Raw genomic sequence first — 26,595 nt, forward strand, 5'->3', positions numbered from 1 at the left:
GTAACAGTGCTGAGCCAGCTGCTCCCCTTGGACGTCGCTGTGTGCAATGGCCGTGCTCACAGCAGCCCTGGATGACTTCTGCACAGCCCTCTGTGCATCAGCGAAGTGAAGGATTGTATCTCACACCCGCAGCCAAAGTTAGAATAGCTTGGTTAGAGCCCAGATTGATGATCGTTCCATACATGAGCAGTGAACCTGAAGCTGACAAGTTTATCCTTACGGTTTTCCTGGGGGGAAGGGGGTGGTATCTGCAGCCCAACCCAGCCCGTGCTCACAAGTGTCCTGTCTTTCACGCCCTGGCTGCTTCTAACCCACAGTGTGAACCGGGAAAGGGTCGTTCTCCCAAATGCTCCGCTGCCTCCCTTGCAAAACCAGGGAGTTAGTGCAGCGATTGCCCCTGGGGCTGAACAGCAGCCCTATGGGGTGTCCCACCAAACCGGTGGGGCTCCCTTTGCTCCCTGCTCACCCGCTGAGTCACTCCTGTGCCCCGCGGCTCCTTGCAGGGCGGATTTACATTTTTGGAGCCAACTCAGAGCTTTATGGGGTGCGGGCCCGGCGTGAGTCAGCTGTTGGGGTGGCAGAAGGCCCGTGGCTGGGAGCTGCTGAGGGTGGAGGAGGCTAAGTGGCCGCTCGCCTGGCTCCTGCCGTCCCCGACGCCTCAGCACTGGTGGCCTTGGGGCAGAGGTGAGGGAGCCAGGCTGCTGCCCGTATAACAGTTTGGATTTCGCCTCCACAGAGAGTTGCCGCCCTCAAAATGAGGGCGTCCCCAGACACACTCGCCCTGTGAGGGGACAGCACGACTGAGGCGAGCGCCCCAGCAGAGACCCGCCACTCCCATCATGGCGGCGCCGCCGCTCTCAAGATGGCGCCGAGCCACGGCCGGCACCGCCCTTCCCTCCCGCCGCACGCCGGGACACGCTCAAGATGGCGGCGCGGGGCGGCCGAGGGAGCGGCGGGGGAGTGGCGAGCCGCGGAAGCCGGGTCATGGCAGCGCCGGAAGAACCGTGCGGCGGCCGGGCCGGCGGGGAGCCAGGCCGGGACGCGGCCGGTTTGAGCGGTGCCCGGGGGAGGCGGCGGCGGCGGGACCGCGCGGCCGCCGCCATGTTCCGCTGTGGAGAGGTGAGCCGGGGCGGGGAGGCGGGGGCTCCTCTCGCCCTCCGCCCCCTCCTCCCCCGCTCCGCCCCGGCCCCTCTGAGGGCCGTTAACCGGGGCTGTAGCGAGGCTCCGCCGCCATCTGCCAGCGCTGCGGCTGGGGGGAGCCGGGGCCCCTCGAGGATGGGGGCGAGGCGAGAGGGGCTGGAGCCGGCCCCGGGGGCGGTGAGGGGGCTCATGGCGGCGGTGGGGCCGGGACGTGCTGGCGGCCCCTCTCCTCGCGGGGCTCGGCCCGGGCTGCCCGGCGGCGTGGGGAGGTCCCGGGGAGCCGGTTCCCGAGGCGGGCCTGCCGCCGTCTAACGGGGCTGGGTACGGGCGTCGGAATCGCCCTCTGCGGTGCCTCTGTGGGGGCTTTACAGAGGCTGTGATGTGGGGGCAGCGTTCCCCTTCCCTTTAGGGGGTGCCATGGCATTAATGTCAACTTGAGCTTTATTATAGATGGTGCTAAAGTCCCGGCCGTCGCCCGAAATCGCCATCATCGCGGTGGGTTGCACTGGGGGCCATGTCATGTCCCTGTGCCGTGCAAGGCTGTGTGCACCTTGTCGCCTTCTTGCCAAGTGTCCTTGGTGGGTTTGGGGTGCGATTGTGGGGTGCCTTTTGTCACCTCAGTGTTGAAGGAAGGGAGCTTGGGGTGGACAAACAAAGGGGTTCTCATGTCCCCATTTGGAGCCCAGCTGTCAGTCCTGTGGTTTTGTATGGTTAAGGTGTAAGCATGTTGCAGAAGAGCTAGGGGTGATCTGATGCTGGACTGCAGTTTTGTTTGTGCATATACATCTCTCTATATGTGAGGTTATATAACTCTTATGGTTATTGAAATGCATGGCGCTTAGAGGAAAGATGTAGAAAGAGACTGCTGAGTTATATTTAGAAAGAATCAGAGGCAGTCACTTTTCCGATTGCAAAGTAAGTGGCAAAAGTGGAATAAATCTAAGTGTTTTTTCCCTGCATTCTAAAGTAGCCAACAGTGAAAGAGCGAGTGATGGTACTGTGGCTTTGTGTGAAGTTTTGCGCTACCTCCATATTGTCTTCTAAGGGAAAGCTTTGATTTCTTCATGCGGATGTAAGTACTTCAGGATTCAAGTGTTTCTGGTTTGACTTTATAAATCCTTATGAGACTTAAGGTGTCTGTTTTCTCGCAAGATTTGCTGAAGTTTCTGACCTAGTAGCTTTTTGTTTTTTCTTTTTCTGTTTTCCCCTAGGAGATCGTAAGTGGGGAGAGCGAGGAGGAAAGTAATGGCATCAACTTGATGGAGTTCTCAGATGAGATCCTTTTGCACATCCTCAGCTATGTCCCTTGCACAGACCTTGTCCTGAATGTTAGGAGAACCTGCAGGAAACTTGCAACACTTTGCCTTGACAAGAGCCTAACCCATACAGTTTTACTTCAGAAAGACTATAAGGTGGGGAGAGTAGCTTGTTTCTGTTAGCTATGAAGACAAATCTGACTTCTGAAAAAATGCCAAGAAGTAGGACTTTCCAATGTGTTTGCATAAATGAAGTGCTCTTGAACTCTGATATCAAATAAACAATAAACTGTTTTACAAAAGCATTTGTTTTCCAGAATGCTTTGTTAGAACAGCTCTGTGCTCCCTTAGTTATATAAGATACTGTCAGTGAAAACTATATTCTTTGTGTTTCTTGAAGCTAAAATGAAAGTAAACGTGACTTTCCATTTGTAGCAGTGGTTGTGTAAAGTTATTTGCTCAAAATACATTTCCCGTGTTGTGCAAAAAAAGTCTTGTGCATATTGCTGTCAGGCATGCAGTCAGCTAAGCCAGAAATTGTATATATGTTATAACAAAAATAAAGTTTGGGAATGAAGGGTGATACATTTTATGAGGACTGTATCACCAAGTGCAGGCAAGGGGAAGCCTCTCTTGCTCATTTCCAAAAGAGGAAACTGGATGAAGGAGAATGGGAACGTTCTCCTTTCAGTTTGAGTTTCCATAGATAGCTAGTTCTGCTGAAATAGCTTTGCTGTTAGAAAATGGAGATGGTCCTCCATTCCACTCTCAGTTGCTGAACAGACTTAAGACACAGGACTGCACAGACTAAGAAGCTAAAGGACTCTTTAAGACTGTTGGACTCTTAAAGCATGGCAGACTGAGCCAGCTACCAGCAGTATAATAATTCTTAGACTGTGCTGGCATCCTCAGACATTTGGATAAGCGATGTAATCTATGTGCTAAGCACTCATCCCCATCTTCAGATGAGGAACTGAGTCAGTACACACCATTGCCATATATCTCATTGAGTCTGATTTTGTTTGAGTACAGGTAAACAAAGACAAAGTGAAGCAACTCATGAGGGATATCGGAAAAGAGATTTACCAGCTGAACATGGCTGGGTGCTATTGGCTGCCCAGCTCCACTATTGATCATGTAACACGATGCAAGAACCTGGTAAAACTGAACCTGTCTGGGTGCCACGTCACCTCCCTCCGTCTCTCAAAGATGCTATCCACACTTCAGCACCTGCGCTCCCTGGCAATAGACGTAAATCCAGGTTTTGATGCCAGTCAGCTAAGCAGCGAGTGTAAAGCCACGCTTAGCCGTGTCTCGGAATTGAAGCAAACCCTTTACACGCCGTCGTATGGTGTCGTTCCGTGCTGCACTAGCCTTGAGAAACTGCTGCTTTATTTTGAGATCCTTGATCGCTCGCGAGAAGGTTTTATGCTCTCTGGGCAGCTAATGGTAGGTGAGAGCAATGTGCCCCACTACCAGAATCTCCGCGTCTTCTATGCCAGGCTGGCTCCTGGCTATGTTAATCAGGAGGTGGTGAGGCTGTACTTGGCAGTGCTGAGCGATCGGACACCTGAGAACCTTCACGCTTTCCTTATTTCTGCCCCCGGTAGCTTTGCAGAGACAGGAGCCACTAAAAACCTCCTGGACTCTATGGCTCGAAATGTACGTCTGGATGCTTTACAATTGCCCAAAGCTTGGATTAATGGCTCTGGGCTCCTGCAACACTTGAAGTTCAACAACCCTTTCTACTTCAGCTTTAGCCGATGCACCTTATCTGGTGGTCACCTGATCCAGAGGGTTATTAATGGTGGGAAGGATCTTAAAAGCTTGACCAGTCTGAATCTCAGTGGCTGCGTTCACTGTCTGGCTCCGGAGTCCTTGTTTCGAAAAGCAGAAGATGACATTGACAGTAGCATTCTGGAAAGCCTGGTCGTGTCTTGCTGCAACCTGAGACACCTCAACCTCTCTGCAGCTCACCATCACAGCTCAGAAAGCATAGGGAATCACTTGTGCCAGCTTCTGTCCAGGTTAAAGCACCTGCTCTCGTTAGCGCTACCGGTGTGCTCCATCACAGACGTTGCTGCAAATGTGGAAAAGCCTCCCTCGGCATCTAATTTGGTGCCCCAAACATTTGGAAGGAAAGTTCGTATTGGGATACAGACATATCCAAGGAACTTATCAGACCTGGTAAATCAGAAGATAGACTCTTCAGTGTTCTGGGCTCTGATGAGAAGCCTCCGATTTTTGGAAACCTTGGAAATAATTGGGTCCAGTTTTTCCTCTGCCATGCCCCGCAACGAGCCAGCAATTCGGAACTCGTTGCCTCCTTGTGTCCGGGCACAAAGCGTGGGGGATTCAGAGGTGGCTGCCATTAGCCAGTTGACTTATTTGCAGAGCCTCACCTTAGCACAACTGCCAAATATTATTACTGGCTCTGGGCTTATTAACATTGGATTGGAGTGCCAGCATTTGCGGACTCTTTCGTTGGCCAACCTGGGCATGATGGGGAAAGTGGCCTATATGTCTGCTCTCATGGACATGCTGAAACACTGCAAGTGTTTGAGAGATCTCAGGTGAGGGCCTGCTGTTGAACATCTCCATTTTGTTTGTGGATCTCCAGAAATGTAGTGCATGGTTTGTTTTGGCTAGTGTTAAATCTGCAAGTGTTTCTGTTCTGGTCAAAAGTTGCTGCAATGTCTTGAACACTGGGTATTTTCCTTCCTGACTTGTGGAGAACAGGGAGGCATCACATGCTGTCCTTGAGGGCTCAGGATATGCCCTTTAACCAGTTTTTAAGAGCAAAAAGTCTCTATGCTGCAACTGCCTTCCTTTTAGATAAGGAAGAGTGGATGCTGCATATTTGGGAGCTAGCAGCCTGTCAGGGCTAGGTTAACTACTACATGCCTTTGCTGACTTTTTGGCTTTGTGTACATGTACTTGTCTAAAATTTCCAGGAAGGAAGAGATAATGTAGAGTTCTAGATGACTAGATAATATAGAGTTTTCCTCAGGTTTCCAGTTAGATATTTTTCTGCCTTTGGTTTGTATTAAAATCTTGCCCTACTTTTTGGTTTCTTTTTCTTTTCTTGATAGTATATTGAAAGCATTCCAAATTTAGAGTTTGTCCTGTGATGTTCCTTTCTTGGTAGGATCCTTCAGATCTTTTTAGATCCTTTTTAGATATTCAGATCCTTTAGGATCTGATCCTAAAGGGTGCATAAAGTTGCTTCACAGTAGCCAAAATGTGCTTATGAAAGCAAAGGGCACAAACTGTAACTGTTTCCTTGCACCAGTCTATATGAACATAAATGTTATTACTCGAGAAAGATGCTTTATTTTCCTTTTTTTTTTTTTTCCTCCCTAGATCAGCTTCTGTTGGTGAAACTACTAGACCTGTCAGTTCCATTGGCGTCCTCTGTTCACAAAATGGGTCTAAAATGCCAAACAGTAGTAACAGCAAGGTCACTCCTGTGATCATAAAGGCAGTTAGTGCTGCTAAAACTATTGCTTATCAGCTGAGACTGCTGTTTGTGTGCATGTTCCTGATCCATTGCAATAGTGAAGGAAGCCAGGGTGGCTAAAATAGCACAGGAGGGTTTTAATTTTCTACCACTCTCCATTATAACTGACAAGGGGTGTGTTGGTCTCTCATCCAAGGCATGACAGCTGTTGGAAATTCAGTTGCTTAATGGCTTGGCTCATGTGAATCTATCTTTAACCTTCAGGAGACTAAATAGCTGTGGAAGAACTAAGATCTGGGGAAGGAGGTTTGGGTGTGCAATGGTGCTTCACTCGGTCTAGGCCCTGTAGTTTCCAGAGAGTTTGAAATGGAGGCCAAGAGCAATAAAGATGGGAGGCAGCGTAGAGCCTTGAATAAAGGACGAACAAGGGTGTTGCCTTGTAACAGCCAGGAGTTTCAATGTAAGCTGCCATTGTTCTTTCCTGAGTAGAGTCTGAGGTTTTATATAGGTTTAAGAGGATTTTAATGTTTAGCATTTCCTCCTGATAGTGTAGTTTCCTTTTCATTTGACTAATGCTCTGCTGCTTCTACCCTTTTTTTACCTCCCCTTTTTCCAGCCTGAGAAACTCGTTTAAGGGGATATTCCAAAGCAACATTGTCATCTAGCGAGTGAAAGGCAGTATTGCAAGTGTGGCTATCGTGTCACAGAGAAGCTGGCTGAGGTTGTGGGAGACTTCTGTGCTTTTTGTCCTAAATTGACAGTGGACCAATAATGCTGTTGAAAAACTGAAGAGGCTTCCCATGTCTTTAACATTAGTCTTAAGCTATTACCCAAATTGCTTGTGGGCTGTGAGGATCTCTTCGGGCAGTGCTACCTGAACAGCAGTCATAGGCTGAGACTCAAAACCAGAATTTATCAATTAACAGGATTAAATTGCTGAGAAACCCCCATGTACTACAAAAGCCTATGCAGAGATTATCCAGATCAGATTGGGACTGTCAGTTTGTTATCACCTAATGGATTAACCTTGGAGCTCTTGGCCTTGCTGACCCAATGACTGGGATTCCCAAGTCCTCTGAGGCCCTGTAGTAAATCTGTACCATGCACATGTACTCTCCTGCTTCTTGCAGACTGGTCTCTGTGAAGGTGTCATCCATTATGCTACTAGTTAAAACACAGACCCCTTGCTGAGCAGGTATGGCCTCACTGTGTCATGTCCTGCTCTGGGCTGTGACATAAGATTGTGGATAACCACGACAGGGGATCCTGTCGCTCTTCTCTGGGCCAAGCATTTAAGATAAAGGTTGGATTGATGATGGTTATTCTTCCTGTGGGAGAGCAGTAGCTTTGATCCTTTGCCATCCTCTGACTGGGGAGGGCTGGCTGTGGTCACTCTGTTGGCTCAGAGGCCCAAGTTCTGCATCATTTTGAATTTTTCATGCCTGCTTCTCTCTAGGCAGTAAACTGAAGATAACCAGTTTGATGAGTGTTTGGTGCACTGGAGCAGTAAGTCCCTAAATGCACATCAGCTGCTCGGTGGATGTCAGGTACCAAAAGCCAGGCTGTGCTTGTTTTAAGACCAGAATGGATCTGCTGGTCAAACAAAAGGCCCATCTTACTCCACATGCTTTGTGGAAAACTTGCAAAACCAGGCTTACTCCCTGTGGATGCCAGAATTCTGCTATTTAGGGCCTTCTGCCTATTTGTGTCCTTGTCCTGTAGCACACACTGTTCAAGAGGAACTAGCAAGCAAGAGGTCTGAGCTTGCAACGTTGCGTTTGTTAGGCCATACCGCTGGCACAAGCAAGTAGAAGATTATTGCATGTCTAAGTGAAACAGGCAGTGGGGGACACCAGTTGCTCCATCTGCCAGCCCCCCATGAATATGCTGTCTTCCCTCTTGCCTGAAAGCGGCCCAAGCATGAATTACCCATTGACTTGTTTTTGTTTATTCTTGCAGGCTGGAACAGCCGTACTTCTGTGCGGGCGCCCAGTTCTTCCAGGCACTGAGTCATTGCTCCTCTCTCCAGCGGCTTTGCATCGTCTCCCGGAGTGGGACTCTGCAGTCTGACGCAGTGATGTCATTCATGGCCAACTGCCTTGAGGTCATCATGTGCCACATGTTTATGGGAGAATCTCTTACCGTTTGCAAAAATCTCCAGCAATCCATTGTCCGGAGGTGAGTGCGGAAAGAGGTTGATGTGGGATTTCTCGAGCTGTTGAAGATTTATCTCCATTTCCTTGCTTGCCAAGGTTTATATGGCTTGGAGCACTTGTTCCAAGAAGCTAATAGGTACTGTGTAACCGCTTGGCACATGAACTAGCCTCTTATTTTAATAAGAGTGAATCAGTGAAATATTTGAAGGTAGTATATGAATTTTTGATTCTATTCCCACCCATGTTCTCTGCAGTTCCGTTGGCTGGGTTGAAGTTCTGGATGTAAAGCTCCATCATAAATCAAATGACACTTTTTGTGTAAACAAAACATCTGCCGACATTTTAAGTACTGAGAGATTTGACCTTGAAGCTTTCCTTCTTTCCCACAAGTGACTAAGATAATTCTCTGTCCTCTAATCACTTGTAAATGTCACTTACCGATAATCCCCTGGCAGCACAATTCAAAGCCTTTAAAGGGTTGTTGTGAAGGGTTTTTCTTCTGGGGATGTGTGTGGGGGGAGAATTGGTACAAACTGCCTTTGCACGTTTGGCAGTTCTTAAATGCATTTTGCTTGGCCCCTCGCAGTGTTCTGAGGCTCACGTGGTGGGAAACGTTTGTGTGGAGCCGTGAACTGCATTTGAAAAGAGAGCTTTTAATTACGCTTGGCATTTTGAAATCTTCTAATAGTGGCAGTCATCTTACAAAATATTTCCCATGCAACAGACTTTCCATTATTATTTTTTTTTTCTGTAAGGCTTTTTCTCCGCCTTCAGTCTGTTTTCTTTGTCACCTACTGTTGCTTTGCCCTGTTAAGCTCTAATAAAAATTTCAAATCACACGGCATTATTACTGCATCCTAAAGGGTGCTCCTCCCCCCCCAGCCTTTCTCCAGCTTCAAACTGACTTATTACACTTGGCTTGTTTCCGCGGATCAAATCCAGAAGAGCCTATGACTATATTAGCTACCTACCAAACTTCACACAAGATTGTTTGTTAGTGCCTCTAAAAGGCTCTCTGTCCTTCTGGAACAGTGATTGTTGGAAATATCTAAGTAGATTCTGTGTGATGTGACAAGGATTCTTTGAGTTTGTTTTTCACAGGGCTTCATATCTGTAAACACATTTCTTAGTTGATTTCAGTTGTGCTTTGAGGATCCTTAGAAAGAACCAAAGATCCGCAATTCCTGTTTTTTATCTTGCCCTCCCCTCTGAGATGCTATTGTGGCACTGGCCAAAATTTTAATGTCCACTTGCTGAACAGAAATATGCTGTTCTGCAGTATTTTCTCCATTTTTCTCTGTTGTGGACAGTTTCTCACTACATTCTGTACCTCTTAATAATTTAAATCCTGGGAACTTTCCAAAGAGCAGCTGATGCTTCATGGAAATGTGAGAAAATCTTTTATATTTAGAAACAGTTCTGTCTGTCACACTATTTTTCTTCTTTTGTATTTTATTAATAGGGACGTTTGTATGAAAACAGGATTTTTCTGAAGTTGGTTGTTTTGTTTTTTGTTTTTTTTTTCTGAAGAGAGCATCTGCTCCTGCTGCAGATTCTACACCTGAAGTCATAATCCTCTGTGACACTGTAATTGGTGGTTCTGGAAATGATTTTGATGTCACGTAAGATTATGACTTCAGGAGGAGGATAAGCAGGGGGAGCAGATGCTTTCCTAAGCAACAAAGATCCTGTTCTCATGCAACTGTCTCTAGTAATAAAATGGACGGAAGAAAATACAGAAAATGATGTGTAAGCAAAGCCTGGAGTCTTCTACAAGTCATCAGTCTTTAATCACGTGACTTTTCCAGTGATCCCATTCTCCTTCTTGCACAAATGTGCCTTCATATAGGGTCAGGAATTGGTTTTCTCTTGACTGCATTTTGTCTACTATTCTAAGGGCAAAGAGATGCGCAGTAAAATCTGCGTGTGAGCCAGTTCATTGCTTAAACCTGTGGATAAGGCTCTAATTCATCCAGCATGGCTTTCTCTGAAAATGTGCTGCTGGTGTCTCTTCAATCCAAGTTTTAAATTGGAAGATCCCATTGGGCAGCAAGTTTGAAGTTATATTTCCTTGTGCCAGAATGAAATAAGGTGATTTATCCTTTTTGTTGTTTTTTTGTTTGGAATGTACGGAGATGCTGCGTGTGCAGGGAAAACATGGAGAGTGTGTGGAAAGAGGACGCAAGAGGAGGGAAGGCAAGGCTATGAACCTTTATTTTCCTCCCCTTCTTGAGCTGGGGGAACTGATCCATATTCCTTGGGTCCTAATAAGGGTTAGAGTTCCTGTTTTAGGGCTGTGGAGATGGTCTTGTTTAGGCTGAGAGCAGTGATTGTCGGTTTCGAACAGGGAGATGGGGCCAAAGTGACACCCATTCTCTCAATGCCTCTAAAAAGAGAAGAAATGTGAGTGGGAACTGGCACGGCCTAGGGTGCTACCTGCACCAGTAGTTTGCTGCAGGTGGTAGAGCTGGGAGGGCTTGAAAATGTGATCTAGTGTGGTGTAATCCTTTTTCGGATGTGGAGGCACAGGAGGGTTTGGATCACAGAAGAGCCTGGGACCGATCTGGGGAGAACAGGCTGGTTTCAGCTGTGGAGTTTTACTGGAAGACGGTGTATATACAGGGTGTGGTGATGGGAGCTTGGGTATTAAATCTCCTGCATCACACTGGTGGCTTAAAGCCTGAACTCATTCTCAAATTCTTCCCTTTGACTGTAAAATAAGGATGGTATTATGTATTTCTTTTCTACTGGCCCAAAAAGAGAGTTGTTCTCAAGTCTGTTAGTCTTGTGACAGCTCTGTGGTGTCCAGTTTTCTTGTGGGCATTTTTCTGGTTGAAGTTTGTTGCTATTTGGGACAGATTAGTTTATGTATTTAAGTCATTAAAAAGCCTCTGATTCAGTTCTGTCTCTTTTGCAATGAAACACAGTAAGCAGAACAGCACTCATCTGGAGCCCTCATCAGCAAACAAGAGGCTTGCAAGGGCAAGGTCTCCTCTGAGCTTTAGAGAAGACTGTTTCCCTCTGGGCAGATAAATCATTGCAGTGTTTTTCTTTATTCTTTTCTCTTCTGTGTGAATGGGAGGGGTAGTCTCCTTTATGGTTCAGGGAAGATACTCTGTGCACGTAACAAGGGCTGAGGGGTTAGAGTGGGAGATGTGGCTTGAGTGATCCATATCCACTTCCCTGATCTTCCTCAGATTTCACATGTGACAGTGGTCTAGTCTCAGTTTCTCTGTAAAATGACATTTTTTTTCCTATCACATGGTGCTCAGCTGCTGTCACACTTCAGATAGTAGCGGATCTAACAAACACAATGTTTTCCCTTTTATGCTTGGACCCTAACTTTGCCAAAGTGCTTAGCTCCCAGCACGTGTTGTCTTGGTTTAAATAACTCTTCTGTTAGAATCACTGCAGTAGTCATTCCAGAAACACTAAAATACCACAATTCGAGGACCCACAGTTGTAGGTTCAAGCATGATTCCAGACCTGTTGCTGTGCAAAGAGGTTTCTTTGCAGAAAAGGGAGATGTACTTCTCCCTTCTGGGCAGAGCTGCTGTGCTGGGATTTTTTCTAAATGCTTGCCAAGAGCCGTGTGTCCAAAGCCCAGTCTGGGGAGACCGGGCTCACTTTGAGCAGTTTTCCCCGAAGGTTTCCACACTGTTATTTTGTGAAATAGTCAGTAGATGGAGCTGTGACCTATGGAAGGTGTTCCACTGTTTACTGCTGTGTTGCATGATAAATAATCGTATTTATATGCCTGTATTTCTCTGCTCCAGAAATCTTGCGGGCAAGGAATTTGGATGACTTCAGGATTGCACAGCTACATGGCATGGTTAGCGGGCACTTCACAAACGTGCAGGAGAAGTTGCTTTCCTGGTAAAGCTTAACAGCAGAAAACAGGCTGGAAGAGGGGATGAGAAATGCTTTGGCAAATATCCCCTTGGCCTCAAGGACAGATTTTATTTTCCAGTGTATTCCTTCAGAATTTTCTTGGTTTTAGCTTAAGTGTTTAGGTATCTCCTATCATTGTAATGATTTGAAGGACTGTACAAGACCAGGCAATACAAGCCTGTGAAAAGTCATTGAAAAAACACCTTGGAAGAGGTCAAGAACTCAACAATTAAAAAAAAAACAAAAACACCCAAAAACCCCCCAAAAAACCCAAACAAAAACCAACAACGCAAAGCAAAACAAAAAAAAAATCTCTGCAAGTGTGGTATCATTAGGGATTCTTCATACATAGGGGCAAAGTGTCAAGGCATAGAGGTGAGTTGTGATTTATAGAAACGCAATCCAGGTTAAGCCACGGTAGAGAGCGTGGTCAGGGTGTGAAAGATCATGGTGCAGCTGAAGTGTGTTTTAGGGCAGTGGGTGGGTAGCTGGGCTCAGCTGCTTCTGTCTCCCAAAAGCGCTGTTGCAATCTCCTGGGGTCTGGTAGCTGCTGGAAGAAGGTGCAGAGGGCTGGGGCTGGTTGGGATCCTGGTGCAACATCCCCCAAGAGCTGTGGGGTCGGAGCGGGGAGTTGGTGGTCCTAGCTCAAGCTCTCTGCCCCATTCCCCTAGCCATGCTGGCTACCTGTCTCCAGCAAATGGCTTTGCCAAGTGAGTGTGCGACTTGGGTGACCCTGGGGTTTAATTAGCTGGAAAGTGCAGAGAATTTTACTGTTTTAGGACAGTCTGCCTGTTCTGGGGAGACCCAGAGAAAGAGAAACACTAACATAACCTTCCTTCTTCTGCCTGTGCCAGGTATGAGCACTGCTTAGTTTGAAGTGACTTTCACAGTAGGACTCCTGCCACTTTCCAGGAATAGCTATTTCAGTCTGAATTAGATGTCACTGTTCAGGCTTCTGTAGCACTACTTAAATTTTCCCCTGCTTGTTATTGTCATTTTTTAACACGGAACTCTTGGCTGGATCTTACCTTTTCTTAAACTGCTGATTCCAGTAGCCCTGTGTGGCTGTGAGAGCCATGATACTTGCTGAAGGGATGAAGCACCCTCCTGGGATTCAGTTGCAGAATTAGGGCTTCCAGGTGGGAGCATGGGGGTGAAACCGAGTATTTGGAGAGTGCTGAGTGAGCCGGTCCCTCTCCTGGCATTTAGCGCAGGATTGAACTATCACAAATGAATTTTTGCTCACCTCTGAGCTAAGCATTCCCCCCTCCCTTGTTGCTGTTGCCCTGGATATCCCAGCAGTATTCCTCTTGCCTGAATTCTCACTGTGGGCTTGGCTTCAGAAAGGCTGTTCTGGGTAATCCTTTTTTACTGTTAGATTGGGTGGGAGGGGGCTGTTAGGGCAGCAAGCGAGTGCAAGATCATCTTTGAATTCATCAGAGTCCTCCAGCATCCCTCCTGTGCTGCCCACCTGACTGCTGCAATCGCATTGACACTACAAAAACCTGGTATTAGCACCTAGGGCTTACTTGAGATTTTCAAGCTGGTTTTACATCCTTTCAACCACTTTCTTTTCCTTCTGACCTTGAAAAAGTCCCTCTCAGTACACTGCTGGCTCTCCTGGATCCTGGAGCCAGCGTGGTAGCTGCCAGTCTCCCTCCACTAGCCTAAGCATGTTGTGGGCTCAGGCCCTGCGTCTGATTGCAGAAGACTTAATGTATCGCTAGGCTGGTGTAGTGAATCATTAGCATCTTGTTCCAGCTTTCATTGTCTGTTTCATTTCCTGCTCTTGGAAACCCCTGAATCATTCTGTCACAGGCTGAATAACAAACTGCATCCTTGTCAGCTTGCGTTACCCAAGAATTCCTTGGCGGGCTTGGCAAAGGCTGACTCTGCTTGAGGTGTGGCCTGGACACCTTTGCTTCTACCAGGGATGTTTATGGGTGGGTTCAAATACTTTACAAGCCAGCATGACTTGTGGGACCATCCCCGATTTGGCATGTTAATGTGTCTTCTTTTGGGGGTACTGACATACCCGCTTCTTAAATGCATTCCTGTGGTTGACCCAAATGGCTTGTTTTAACTGCTAGCTCATGTGTTTTGAAGGGAATTTGGTCCTGAAACCTTCCTTAGTGGGTATATTGGTTTGTGCATGAAATAGATTTCAAGGAGTGTCCTCTCTCTCTTGGCTGAGAAATAATATTGGAATAGTACTGCTGTGCTTTCTCTTCATGAGGGTGTAAAAGGCTGAACGGAAGCATTAACTGCAGCTTTAAAGCATTTCCATAGTAAAATAAATCTAATTGAGCAGTTATTGCAGTAGCTTTTTAATTTGTGGAAGAGATTAGGAAATAACTTTCAGCTTGCTCTGGCAGAGCACTCCCCTAGGACGTGTCCTGGGCGCTCTGGCATCGCTCTTTGGGTTCGTATTCCCTCCCCCTCTAATTGTCCGGTCACGTTTGAGTGATGCAGAGTTCAGCCGGCAAAATAATGTAAGAACCTCAGTCTGCAAGCGTGTTTGATATAAACCTCAGCTTACAGAAGGAGTAGCGGAGTGTCATTCATGCCTTACAGAGAGAAACCACAGTAGAGAGATGTAATTTGCCTCTACCCAAGATGAGTCTGACACGTGTTGCTCCTTCCCCGTGACGCGATGCAGTGGCAGAGGATGCTGCATTGAAGATAATGGGAGAGCTGGCAGTGTTTGTGTGAATGACTTCCAGAGTCCCATCTACGCCCCTTCGTCTCGGGTTGGAGACTGTAGTGATGGGACTTAAGGTGACGGGGAATTGCAAGCTTTGGGAGAATGCCAATTTGTCCGTGTAGACACGAGGGGGATGGAAAACACCCTTAAAGGAAAACACTTTATGGAGGAAATATCTCACTGTGTGGAGTTGAGCAACCTGAGGAATCACAACACCTTTCCTTGGAAACGGTTGAAGCCCATTTCTGAGGTTAGAAAATGAAGTCTGCTCAGCGCTGGTAGTCTGGCAGGGTTGGAAGTGACAGTGGCCCTAAGGAATGGGTCTGCATTAGAGTCAGCATGTGGAGGCTTTGGAACCCTCTTGAGAGGCTCTGGGGGATGAGTGGGGGGCAAGGGCTCCTTCCTGCTCACAGAGGAACAGGCCCTGGGGGAATCCCACCCGCAGCTTCTTTGGCATGGCTGGAAGATGCTGCTTTTTATGCTATTGGCAACCACTGTATGCAAGAAGAGCTTTTGCAGTTCCCTGGTACTGAGTTCAGGGCATGGCCAGTGGAACAAATTTTAAGTGTATGTCTGGCCTTCCCTGAAAAGATGAGAAAAGTGTGTGTATGTATGTTGGGTCATGCCACTTGTCAGCTGCTCCAGCTTGTCCTGGCACTTCTTCTGTTCCACTGTGCCATGCTTCAGGGATGGGAGTTTCCAGCCTGGCTCAGGTATGCTGGCTGAAGCTTTCAAGACAGATGCCATATTCGAACTTTTAAATGTGAGCAAGTCTTCCAGTGAAAACATACTTAGGCTGTGCCTGGCAGAGGATTAACAGGGGTTTTGTGCATGTAGGTGATGAAAGAGCTGTGTAAGGGCAAAAAGTGAGTTGGTCTGAATCTCTTCCCTTGGGAAACTGGTGCCTCTCCAGAAGCAGCTTGCCAGCCTGTGGGGGAGGTCTAAGTGGAGGGGGGAGAAGGTGTGTGACTACAGCAGAGATTGGTTTGCATTTGTGAGAGTCACACAAACTGGAGTCTGCATCTGCTCTGTCCCCTCTGTGCTCTGTTCCCCCAAATCAAGCTTCTGGTTTCCTTCCTTACTTTCCTTCTCTAGAGCCTCTTTTCCCAGAAGCTCATCTCAGTTTGGGGAGTTCAAATATTTGGCCTGGATCCACTCCTGATCTGCTGTATTTCCTTGTTTTATCTGGTGTGTGCTGCTTTTGTTGCCAGTGCTTAATTATACTACCTTGTGTGCCCTTATTTCTGCTTACCAGCATTTGTGAAGTGGGATGTGCTGAAATGTCTGCATTTGGCAAAGGGCTTTTCTTAGGTTTCTCTGAAAATCTCATGGGGGAATACATTCTTCAGTCCCAAATACTGCCTTATCCTCTCCTTACAAGTAAGAGAGGGTAAGTCTGAGCAGCACCTAACACAGTGGAGCTATCCTCTTCTGGGGTTTGTGGTGCAGAGAGTTGGAGTGGGGCACAATCCGCCTTTACGGTGAGATTCTCCTCCAGTTTTGGGCTGCCCTTTAGCTCTATCAGCAGGTGGAGTCCTGGGGACTCATTGGCCTCCCTAGAGAGGTATGTCTGAAAACACACTGAGAGTGTTCGCCAGGAGATAACTGCATTCCAGGGAGTGACTCTTTTGTCTTGCTAAAATCGAGGAAATCTGATCAAAGTGCAGCCTTGCTTTAGACTTTCTTTCTTTTTGACTTTGTCCCTGACCTACATATTGGATTCTGCCATGCTGGTTGGAAGTAATTGAGATGGTAGTGTTAGGCTATTTACCAAGCTGTTCACTTGAAAATAACCTTTCTGTGTCCAGTCCACACCTGTTCTGGGATAATTTTGGAGGCAAGTAACACAGCATTGTTAACCCTTTCAGCCACATGCAACCCGTTCAAGATCTAACTGTAGAGTGAGGTTATAGCTCTGCTGATGCCAGGAGGAATTTGTGACACCGGGTGCGCTTTGCTGCTCATTTCCCAGCTCCATGGACGATTCCAGCCAGCTGCTGAAGTCAGGCCCGCTATGTGTCCAACATCCAAATGAGGACACTTCAGAGACATCCTTGTAAAAGCTCCTGCTTGGGTGGTTGTTGGTTTGGTGTTGAGTCTGCTGGACCAGAGGCTATGCTGAAAAATATGTGTGTGGAGGGGTATTTTCTTTGTTATCCCCGTGGTTGTTTCTGATTAAAGGGTCTGTTTTGAAGGGGCTGCTAGTCAGTTGCCTAGAAAACTTGCTTTCATTTAATTAATCATGATGAGTTTAGTCTGGAGGTTTTGTAGGAGAGAGCAAGCAAGCATATCCTTGGCTTCTTTCCCTTGGAAAAAAAGCAGGGTTTCATGTCTGAAACTGCAGCTCTTTTGTCTCCCCAGGTCGACATCCTTCTCTGTCCTTCGCGTTTTAATTTTACAAGCCATGCGCTTGCAGAGGTAGATCCAGTTTGAAGTCCATCCAGGTGTGGAATGAGGAAAGAACCGTCATGAAGATTACAGGAGCTATTCTGCAACTCATTAACTCAATCTCTTCCCCTTCTTGTTATCTCCTCCCCATGCCCGGGGCCCTTCGAACTAGTGCTCTAAGTGCTTCTCACTTAATCTAGCCCACCTGGACAGGTGTATGAAGAAAGGAATTGCCTTCCGGGGAAGGACTAAAGGGGCATAGATTGCAGAGGGAGTCTACTTTTGGGAACTGCTAATCCCAGTTTAACATTATGACAGCTGCTCGTTAAAATCAGGGTGTTTTTTAACAAGCAGTTAAAGGAGAGGCTTTGCACGCACATTTAGCTGAGAATAATAGTGAACCATGTGTATTTGATTTTTTTTTTTTTCTTAAATCACGCAAATTGTACATGGAAAGAATTCTCCGGCGTCAACTTGCTGGGGTATGGAATTTACAAGGTTTGCAGTAACATACAGTTTCCTGTTGAGGGGGGGAGAAAATTACAAAGCTTTCTTTTTTTCTTTTTTTTTTTTTTTTTAAGATCAAGTTCAAACCTCTCATATAAATTCAGCCTCTTTGGAAGGTATATTTACTGTGTTGGGGTTTTTCAGTTGTCCTGGTGGCAGATTGTCATGTAAACTTGTCTAGGTTCTCATTTTTATAGCTACATGTAAAGGCTGCTTATAAACTACAATTTTGTATATGGTGAGAAGGCAGCATGCAGATCTAATTTGGGAGAGTCTATATACAGAGAAAGAAGCAGAGGTTTCTTTGCCTTGGGGAGATGGCTGTTTCTTCCTAGCTGAACTTCAGTAAACTTGGTCTATTAACATGATTTTCTCTGCAGGACTGTGGTGTTGGATAAGAAACATGAAGAGCTGAGGCAGAGGAGGGACTATCAAAGAGACATTTGCTGTATTTTATGTAATTTCACTGCAGACTTTACCAACTGCCTCCCAGATCAGCGGTTATTTGCTGGTTGATTTCTTGTAGGCAGTGCTGTGGAAGTAAGAAACCATGCAGCTCCTACACAAGCCCCCAGATCCACTCAAGGAGTGGTGGTGGTGTCCTTTTCTGCCAGCCCTTAGGCATGAAGGGCAGGTCTGTGATGCAGAAAGATATAACACTGCCCCGGGTAGTTTTGTTGTTGGAAATCCTTACTCCTGCAGCTACTTAGTTTCAGGCAAATTAAGTTAACCCACCAGGACTGAGCAACTAGCTTTGGCATGGGAGCTTCTCTCACTACATTTTTGGCAGCTTTACTCCAAATCATTTGTGGATGGGAAGGGAACATCCTTTTCGTCTCCCAGGAAATGCCAGTCTCTCGAGGCCTTTTCTTCAGCTGGCTGTATTGCTACCTGGGATTTTCATGCGTGTTTCCAGCAGCCGAATCTCCAGCTGTTCCCTCTCCGTTTGACAGAAATCTGGCTGTTTCAGAGCTAGGATGAGCTGGGAATTTTCCAGGCCCATATTTGTATAAGAGAATTCTGTTGAGCAGTGAACGCTTCTTTCCACCCAACACAACTTGGTTCAGCCTCAGGGGACTGATGCTGCCAGTTTGCCTCCTTTAGAGTGATAATGAACTGGCCCTTGTCACACAGTTCAGAGGAAGCATTGGTGGCATGGGGCTAATAGTCACAAGCCTTTTAATCTTAAGGGTGTAAATCTTAAGCTATAGCATAACTTCCCTTTACCCCCCCGCTTTAAAAGACTGAACTCTTGTTACGCTACACTGAGTAACACTATTTCTTTTACCCCGTGTTCTCTTACTCACCAGGTTGCTACCATGTAGAGTACTTGCTGATGGGGACTCGGGGGGGGGGGGGGTGGGGGGGGGGTGGGGGGGGTGGGGGGGGGGTGGGGGGGGTGGGGGGGTGGTGGTGTGTGCGTGTGTGTGGTTCTTTTTACATTGTATAAATGGCTTTAACTTTGGCTGTTCTCTTCCTATGCTCTGTAATTATAACCCTGCTGCTCTTCTCTCATGTTGTCATATCAGGCCTCTAGCTTGCAAGGTCTGGGATGTGTCCTAGAAGGCAGACCCAGTGGTGTGATGTTGGCAGGAAAAGCTGGGAGGGCAGGAGGAGAATGCGAATCTCTCTGAGGGGAACCAAAAGATTGAGGTTCTAGATTCAGAAACTGGAACCCAAAATTCAAGTGGCAAACGGAGATACTTGCACCGTGTTCTGTTAAGGCAAATTCCTGCCGTGCCAAGACAGGTTTTCTGCAACTTGAATTAAAAAGGAGGCTTCAGTGCATATGTGTGTGTGCTCACACACTTCAATGCTTATCTGCAGATCTGAGTTTTCTAAACTTGCCTGTGCTCTAATTGCAGAGTGTAGACTCTGCATGTGGAACAACCCAGCCTGAAGTGATAATCCCAGGCTCAGCCCCGAGGGAATGCCTGGCACTGCTCTGGCCTGATTTTCTTAATGGCTCTGCAACTTGCTGCTGGTTTGTAGGTGGTTTAAATTGTTATCTCTGAGCACCTTGCCCAGCTTGGGCAGAGCTCTGAGGATCCTCTAAAAATACCTACATATTGTGACTTATTAATTTTGTAATTTTGTAAAACTTCTTCCCTCTCCATGTTAGGCCCAATTTGAGTTTGTCAACGCAACAGACTCGCTGAAAAGGGGTGCAAGCCCAACCTGCACTCCCTGCAGACACATAAAGAGGAGAGTGGCAAGCCTTGACTTCCAGCTGCCCCTCCTGTCTCCCCTGAACAACCCTTCCTTGCCCCCACTGCTGCATGATCTATATCCATGCATTCCCCTGCTCCTGCACCAGAGAATTTGTATTTTTCCTCAGCTAATAACCTGTGTCTGATTTAGTTTCCAGGCGGACCGCCCGGCATTAAATGTCGTCATTTTCCCTCTGCTTCATGAGGACTTGACAGAGGTCATCAGAGATGTCCCCATGCGGCACTTGGATGAAATTACCTTGTTTAAAAGCAGAGTGGCAGAGGAACCTCCCAACTTATGGTGGTGACTGTCACAGCATGGAGAGGACAGTCAGCGTGAACACATGAAATAGCTTCTTCTTGGCCTGGATTCCCTATCTTCAGCTCCTGGCCACCTCACTGGATGCTGTACAATCACTTTAAATAGGTGCAATTGCAAAATTAAAAAAAGATGGCCCTCTGCAGTGGGGAAACATCTATTGGATATTGCTTGCATCTGAAAAATCCTGTCTCAAAGGTTTCTGGAATCTGATGAGTATTTCCTTGCGGTTAATATGAATTGTTTTGCTATTTTACTGAAGTTAAAGGTAAGAAAAACTGAATTAACGATGCTCTTCCCCCTGTGTCGCCTGGTGTATTTCCTAAGGGTCCCTGTGTACTTTGGCAGTGTGCTTTGTGATATTGGTGGAAATCATTCTTTGCTTCAGTCTATTTTTGGCAAAGTAGAAAGCCTAAGCCAGCTAAGAGGCACAAAAATGTGTTGCTCAGTTGAAGTGCATCACATCTTTTTCTATGTTACAGATAGGCATTTGTCGTCACACACATGCAATCACAGATATTTAAAAGGTTTTTTTGATTGAGAAGTACCACAAGGACTCTTTTTTTTATATTTGAATAACAAATTAAGGTCATTAGCACCTTGACCATGGTATGTTCTTGCTGATGCTTTTTCCATCAGTCTGGTGGAAGAAGTTCTCAGCTCTTTTGGAAATCCTTGTCCTAGGGTAGATGGTGCCTGCAGTGAGTAAGTTGAGGCTCTGGTCTGATTTAAATGGAGTCTGTCTTGCAGTGTAGATGGGAATGTAGTGTTCCAGTTCTGTCCTTAGATCCCATGCCTTGAGCTCATGCTAATTTTAGAGATGTTATGAAGTATTTTCACAGTGTGATTTCAGTCAGCTTCTCTGCTCCACAGAACTTCCTCAGGCATTAGTAGTGGTCTGGATCACTTTCATATTGCCTTATTTACTGAGCACTTTTGAAAGCATCAGACAGCTGTACCAAAAGCCAAGCAACGTACTCCTGGAGCTACGTTTCTGGGTGGCAGTCGGATTTCCCTTCTGCTGGAGTATTTTGTGGTAGCACACTGGGTCTGTCTTCTGCAAAACAGCTATCAAGCAGAACCGTCTAACTTCTCCATCCAAATGCTCCCTGATGTGTTGAGCAGTGCTTTTCTGGGGAGATCCAGTGTTGTCCAAAGACGATGTCCCCACCTCCTTGTCAGCATTCTCTACACGAGGCAAATGGTGTTCTGCGGTCAGTGGTTCATAGGAAGCCTGGTCTGATGGGGTAGTTTTGAGAGCAAAATGCATCTCACAGCTTTGGAGGACTTCCCGTCCTTATTTTCCCATCAGTCAGGTGTGCACCTGCCTGGAAATCTGTCTTGCTGGTGTAAATCTTGAACCAGACTGCAGTAACCTTTGTGCTCAGATAGGTTACAGTGTTAACGAGCAGGTTAATGTTAGTCTTCTACTAGCGTTGCTAAAACTAACCTCTGCATGTGTTTGCTGTCTGCCCTGAGTTTCTATCTCTTCCCCACTCAGGCCAGGGTGCCAGCAGCGGTTGGTCTCTGGTTTGCAGTTGGTGTCAAGGTGGTGAGGCCGGCTCGTGCTCCTCTGGGAACGGCCGCAGCTGAGCTGCGATCGCTCCTGAAGTATTTGAGACTCTGCCTCAGGTTAGACACTGTGCCGGTGAGTGTGAGGAGCGGGTGCCCTGTTCTTGGCATCATGCCACTGTTTTCTCTCCTGCTGTCCCAGCGAGGTCATTCTTTCTACCTCTTGTCATATTATTCGCCTGTTTGAATCCCTCTCTCTCTCTCTCTCCAACAGCTTTCTTCTCTCCTTCTCCCTCAGCAAATCAGATATACTTTTTGGCAGGAACACGAGCCACTGCTCTGTCCAGTTCAGGCTGCTTCAGCTCTGCTTAGTTTTTGTCTGGGAGTTAGGCAGGGAGTTTGCAGAGCTGCTTTCTCCTCTGTGCTTGAAGCATTAGTAAAGCTGTTTTCTCCTCCTTGTGCCTCAAGGAAGTGCAGAGGGAAGACTGAGGGTATGGAACCAGCTCTCTAATGCCTAAGGGGACCTCTTTTGTTACGTGCTGAGGAGTGAGGCCATTCCCACCCTCAGCCAGGATTTCCCCTCCATCTAGAGGCTGTGGCACCAGCAAGAGTTTGGCAGAACCACCAGCTACCCTGTTCCTGTCCCGCTGGAAAACCTGGGTTAGGGGACAGCAGTATGTGAAAATGCCTGTTGCTTAATGGTGGTGTTAACCCTTTGGTCTTGGAGGTTAGAGTAACCTGATGAAACAAGCTGTACCTTTTGGTTGGCAAAGTGATACCCATCTGCCTCGTGTCTTGCTAGATCAGGGCAGGCAATCAGGCATGTTTTATAACGCCATTATTCTGTTGCCTGGAGTATGATGTTTAGACATCTGTATTCACGCAAGCAGGTCAGAAGTCCTGATGCAAATGCTGCCAGTTATAATCGGGGCTAGGAAAGGTCACCCACAGGTAATAAAGATAGCACCACAAATAGTGATAAAGAGCTAAAAACTCCTTCCACCCCCAACTCCCCAACTCTGGGCCAATGCTCGATATCTCTACTACAAATCCTCTTATGGTGAGTGAGAATTTCCGCTGCTTCTGCACTCCAGGCAGGATTCACCAGATGTTAATAATGTGCTTATTTTCTCTAAGTGCTATTTTGGCATCGGTGTTAATTACAATTTATATTCTGCAACATTTACACTGGGAAAAGAACCCACCCTAATAGTCCCCAATTGGCAGAGCCGGGCTATTAAACATAGCACCATATGTTCTGAGCAGAGCAATATATGGGACTCGGAGCCCACTCAGTGCTGAGACTCCAGCGTGCAGCGTTAGAGGAGGAGAGGAGAACAGAGAGATGGGTGTTTTGTTCCTAGCTCTTATTTAATATGAAATTCCCCCTTCTTTTCTTTGGTCTCTGCCCCCATCTCTCCAGAAATCTCCCTCCCGCTATCTGTGAGCATCTAATAGGGTGATCTCTGAGCCTGCTGATGCCACTGTCCATAGTCTAAAATAAATGAATTCAATTACAGTCGGTGCCCTTCTCGCAGGGAGTGCCTCTGCAGGATTCCCAGTCCCTGCTGCCGTGTTTCTTACTGCGCTCCAAATCAGACCTCCCATCTTTGGGGACTGCAGAAGAAATCTTTGCTTTGACTACCAACGAGGTGTCTGCGCTTCTCTGGGAGAAGCCTATTCTGGGACAAAGTGCCATTAGTGTGTAAAATCAGAAGTTGTTTGCTGCTCTGCTAATGTCCAAAGTCTTGTTTAGCAAAGTGACATTTGGTTCCTGCAGGCTGGAAGGGTCTCGACCTGGAGTGACAGTGGTTTTGGTGTGGGGAATTAGGTGGGGTGAAGTCGTCAGCGTTTTTGTAAGTTTCTTAGGGCTGTAGGTTAAAGGATTGCTTCCTCAGCCATTTTGCAAAGCTGATTTCATGGTCTCTTTAGAAAACAGCAGTGTGTCCACTGCTCAGTTTGGAAAGGGGGCTGTGTGGCAAAGCCTCTCCCTTCAGGAGAGTTTGGGCGGTGGTTGCTTTTCTGTTGGGGAGGTGGTTTGGCAGGAGAAGAAGAGATGGGAGTGAGAGGGGCAGGACTGTGCCATGGACCTCAAACCGGAAGCCAGACACACACTGTGAGACTTGGTTTCCCCACTTGTGAAAGGGGAGGAGGGCTCACCCGCCCCACACAAGGCACCTTGCGGGGGTGCAGAATGTTCTCCCCTCCGGGCGAGGTGCTGCTCCCTTGGGAGCAGAGGGCAGGGCTGGGGCTGCTAATGCAGGCTGACGGGTAGCAGAGCAGCGACCCTGCTCGCTTTAATTCGCATGACTACCTCCTCCTCTGCCGAGGCGTGTGAGACTCCCGGGGGAGCACAGCAGGATCCGTCCCTTTGCCTTGCTGATCTTCAGAGGCATGAAGGTTCTGCGGTGACGTACAGGAACGGGACTGTGCGTTGTGGGGTGCTGGGTGCTTTTCCCCCAGCAGCCCTTTTTGAGGACGGGATATCCCTCTGTGGCTGCAGAAATGTGGGGCTGTTCTGTTTGTGGAGTTAACCGGTGCGGAACGGTTGTTTCGGCTGCTTAAGGGAGATGCAATTCCCCCTTGGCTGGTCCCAGCGGAGAGTGTCCAGCCGAAGCTCCTCTCCCCTGTCTGCAGGGAGCCCCATGCCAGCAGCCAGGCGAGCCAGGCGGGGTGTTGCAGAGGCAAATCTCCTTCCACTGCAGCTCTCCTGCCTCTTTGATTAGATGCGCAGGCAGCCGAGGTACTCTAGCAGGAGAATCATTTCCATAGAAACCAATTGGGATGTTGTACAGGGAATAATGATTAATAGTGAAGAGATGTTGCCTCAGGCCCTTTTCATTTTTTAGGGGGCAGCGAGGGACAAACTGGAGCACAGGTGGGGGGACAGGCAGGCTCGAAAACTAATGGAAACCATCCCTTCCATTAATTTCCAGGGCAGGTTCCCCTCTTCTCCTCCTACCCTGCCCCCCACTGCTACTTCCCAGCTTTCGTCAAATTTTCAAAATGGCTAACCTGGTTAGAAATAATCATAATAATAAAAAAGGATGGATGAGGTCTGACTACTAACATTGTTGCTGTTAGCAGCAGGATTTCAGCCATAAAACATGAAGCAAGGGAGGCATTGACCTTTCCGCTGTTTGAAATGAATGGAGACATCAATATCTATTGTTTTGTGGCATTGACCTCTGACGCTCTTGTTTCGCCCTCCCCTTTCTTTTTTTTTAATTTCCCCCTGACACTCGAGGAAAGGGGTCAGTTTGTACCATCTATTGATCTCGATCTTACTTGGTGATAGGGAAATAATTAGAATTTTAAAGATCTCTGCTGCACGCTGGTGAAATACATAGATGCACACGCTAAGCCCCTGCTTCCTGCGTTGCATTCTCCCCCCTTCCTTGCAGAGAGATTCAAAGCTCAGAGATCTGAAGGAAGATGGATCAATATAGGCTTAATCACGATGGGGTTTTTATTTCAGTTTTTTACATAGTAAAGTGTAACGTTTTATGTTAATGTTGTCGGAGTCTGGCTGCCTGGTGCCTTGTTTTATTTATTGTTTTAAGTAGCCCCTTCTTTTGTGAACTTCATCTATGTACAGAGAATGTGAAATCAGGCATTGCTAATTAGCTGTATGACAATTAAGTAATGTAGCACAAAACCATTAGGACACTGGATTTGTTTTTGAAGTTTGTCCTTTGAAGTGGAAGCTGCAACTCCCTGCCCAAGGCTGCTGGGGAAAATGTTTTTCTATCAAAACTTTCTTTGAAAATAAAATGTCAGTGTAAGAGTCCCTATTTCTGTCGTCTCTCCATATAAACAGCGGGTAGAAATTGTTTCTTACTGTAAAAACTGCTGGCATTGATAGAAAGGGGAATTCAGAAAAGCATTAAATGGGCAGTTGATCTCCAAACACCCTTGGTTCTGGTAGAGATGTTACCAAAACCGCTTGTTTAGCTTGTTGAAAGAGAACGGTGCTGCTTTAAGAGAAAAGTCACAGCCAGCAACCTGGAGATGGCAAAGGGAGGTGACCCTCAGAACTGCAGGTTCGCCTCTGACACCTCAAGTGCCATCAGGATGCGGTGCAGCCTGGTTGCAAATACCGACAAGCTCCTCGGTTCGGGCTCCTCCATCTGTGCACTCGTTTGACACTTGTGTTTGCATCCGGCCCTTTGTTCTAGTAGTGAGTCGAATTCTGAATGTGCAACTTTCATGTACGCTGGTGGCATGTAAAACTTCAAATAAAGAGTGAAACTGATTTTGAACCGGGTCTCTCTTGTTGCCTCCTGCCTCTTACTTCCCTTTAAAACCAAAGCCATCCTCCTAGAAGGCATGTTTTGGTGTGTCACACTCTAAGGTTAAGTGAAATGAGTTGCTGCGGTGAGGTGTGTGTGGGCAGGGACGTGCCTGGGTGTAGCCCCAGTCTGGACTGGGAGCTGTGGAAGCGTCACCCACTGGGAGCACTGGGGTGAGCTGTGCTAATGGGGTTCACATCCCTGTTCCCACAGGTCTGAGGTTTGCGGATGCTGCTCTGTGGCATGTTAAAGAAGCAGCTACTTTGTCTTTAGGAAATGCTTTTTCTCTGTGGACCTCTGAGCGCTCAGCTGCTGAGCCATGTTGCGATGGGACAAAACAACCGTTATCCCTGGGTAAGTGAACCAAAGTGACTTGCAGAACATCCACTGGTATGGTGGGAGGCGGCAGCACGTGCTGCTCGTGATGAAGGCAGCTCTGCAGGCATTCACCTGCCCTGGCAGCAGCAGTTCTGCCCTTGCAGACACGGCAGATGCCTGGTCCCTGGATCCCGGGAGCCTGCAGTGGTGGCTGAAAGCATATTGCCACCAAATATTGGAGGGGAGTGGGATGGATGTGCTGGACCACAGCCCTGTGCACAATCCAGCTGGAGCAGCGCCAGCCGCTGGGTTTGCCTGCGTGGAAAGGCTGATCGATGCTAAAGAAAACGTGCATCCTATTGAGCTGTTGCTCTTTCTAGGGTGCAGGATAGCGATGCATGGGGAACCCAGGTTTCAGGTACTTGCAGCATCTACTTTGGAT

At 47.3% G+C, this 26,595-nt stretch overlaps 1 protein-coding gene across 3 annotated transcripts in view; it reads left to right on the forward strand.

The window, feature by feature from the left end:
* The first annotated feature begins 994 nt into the window (after nt 1-994).
* FBXL18 (F-box and leucine rich repeat protein 18) overlaps nt 995-26,595 on the forward strand; it is a 37,321-nt gene continuing 11,720 nt past the window's right edge. The window contains exons 1-5 of one of the 3 annotated variants that reach the window (XM_074919271.1): nt 995-1,119; nt 2,352-2,552; nt 3,429-4,969; nt 7,816-8,034; nt 19,864-25,829. In XM_074919271.1, the coding sequence (XP_074775372.1) occupies nt 1,102-1,119; nt 2,352-2,552; nt 3,429-4,969; nt 7,816-8,034; nt 19,864-20,020 (2,136 nt within the window). In that variant the 5' untranslated portion in view covers nt 995-1,101 and the 3' untranslated portion in view covers nt 20,021-25,829. Of the gene's footprint in view, nt 1,120-1,424; nt 2,213-2,351; nt 2,553-3,428; nt 4,970-7,815; nt 8,035-19,863; nt 25,830-26,595 lie in introns of those variants that run through there. The other 2 variants (XM_074919272.1, XM_074919273.1) reach the window with 2 other exon arrangements.

The sequence above is a fragment of the Athene noctua genome, chromosome 15 (genome assembly GCF_965140245.1).
Source record: "Athene noctua chromosome 15, bAthNoc1.hap1.1, whole genome shotgun sequence".
NCBI lineage: Eukaryota > Metazoa > Chordata > Aves > Strigiformes > Strigidae > Athene > Athene noctua.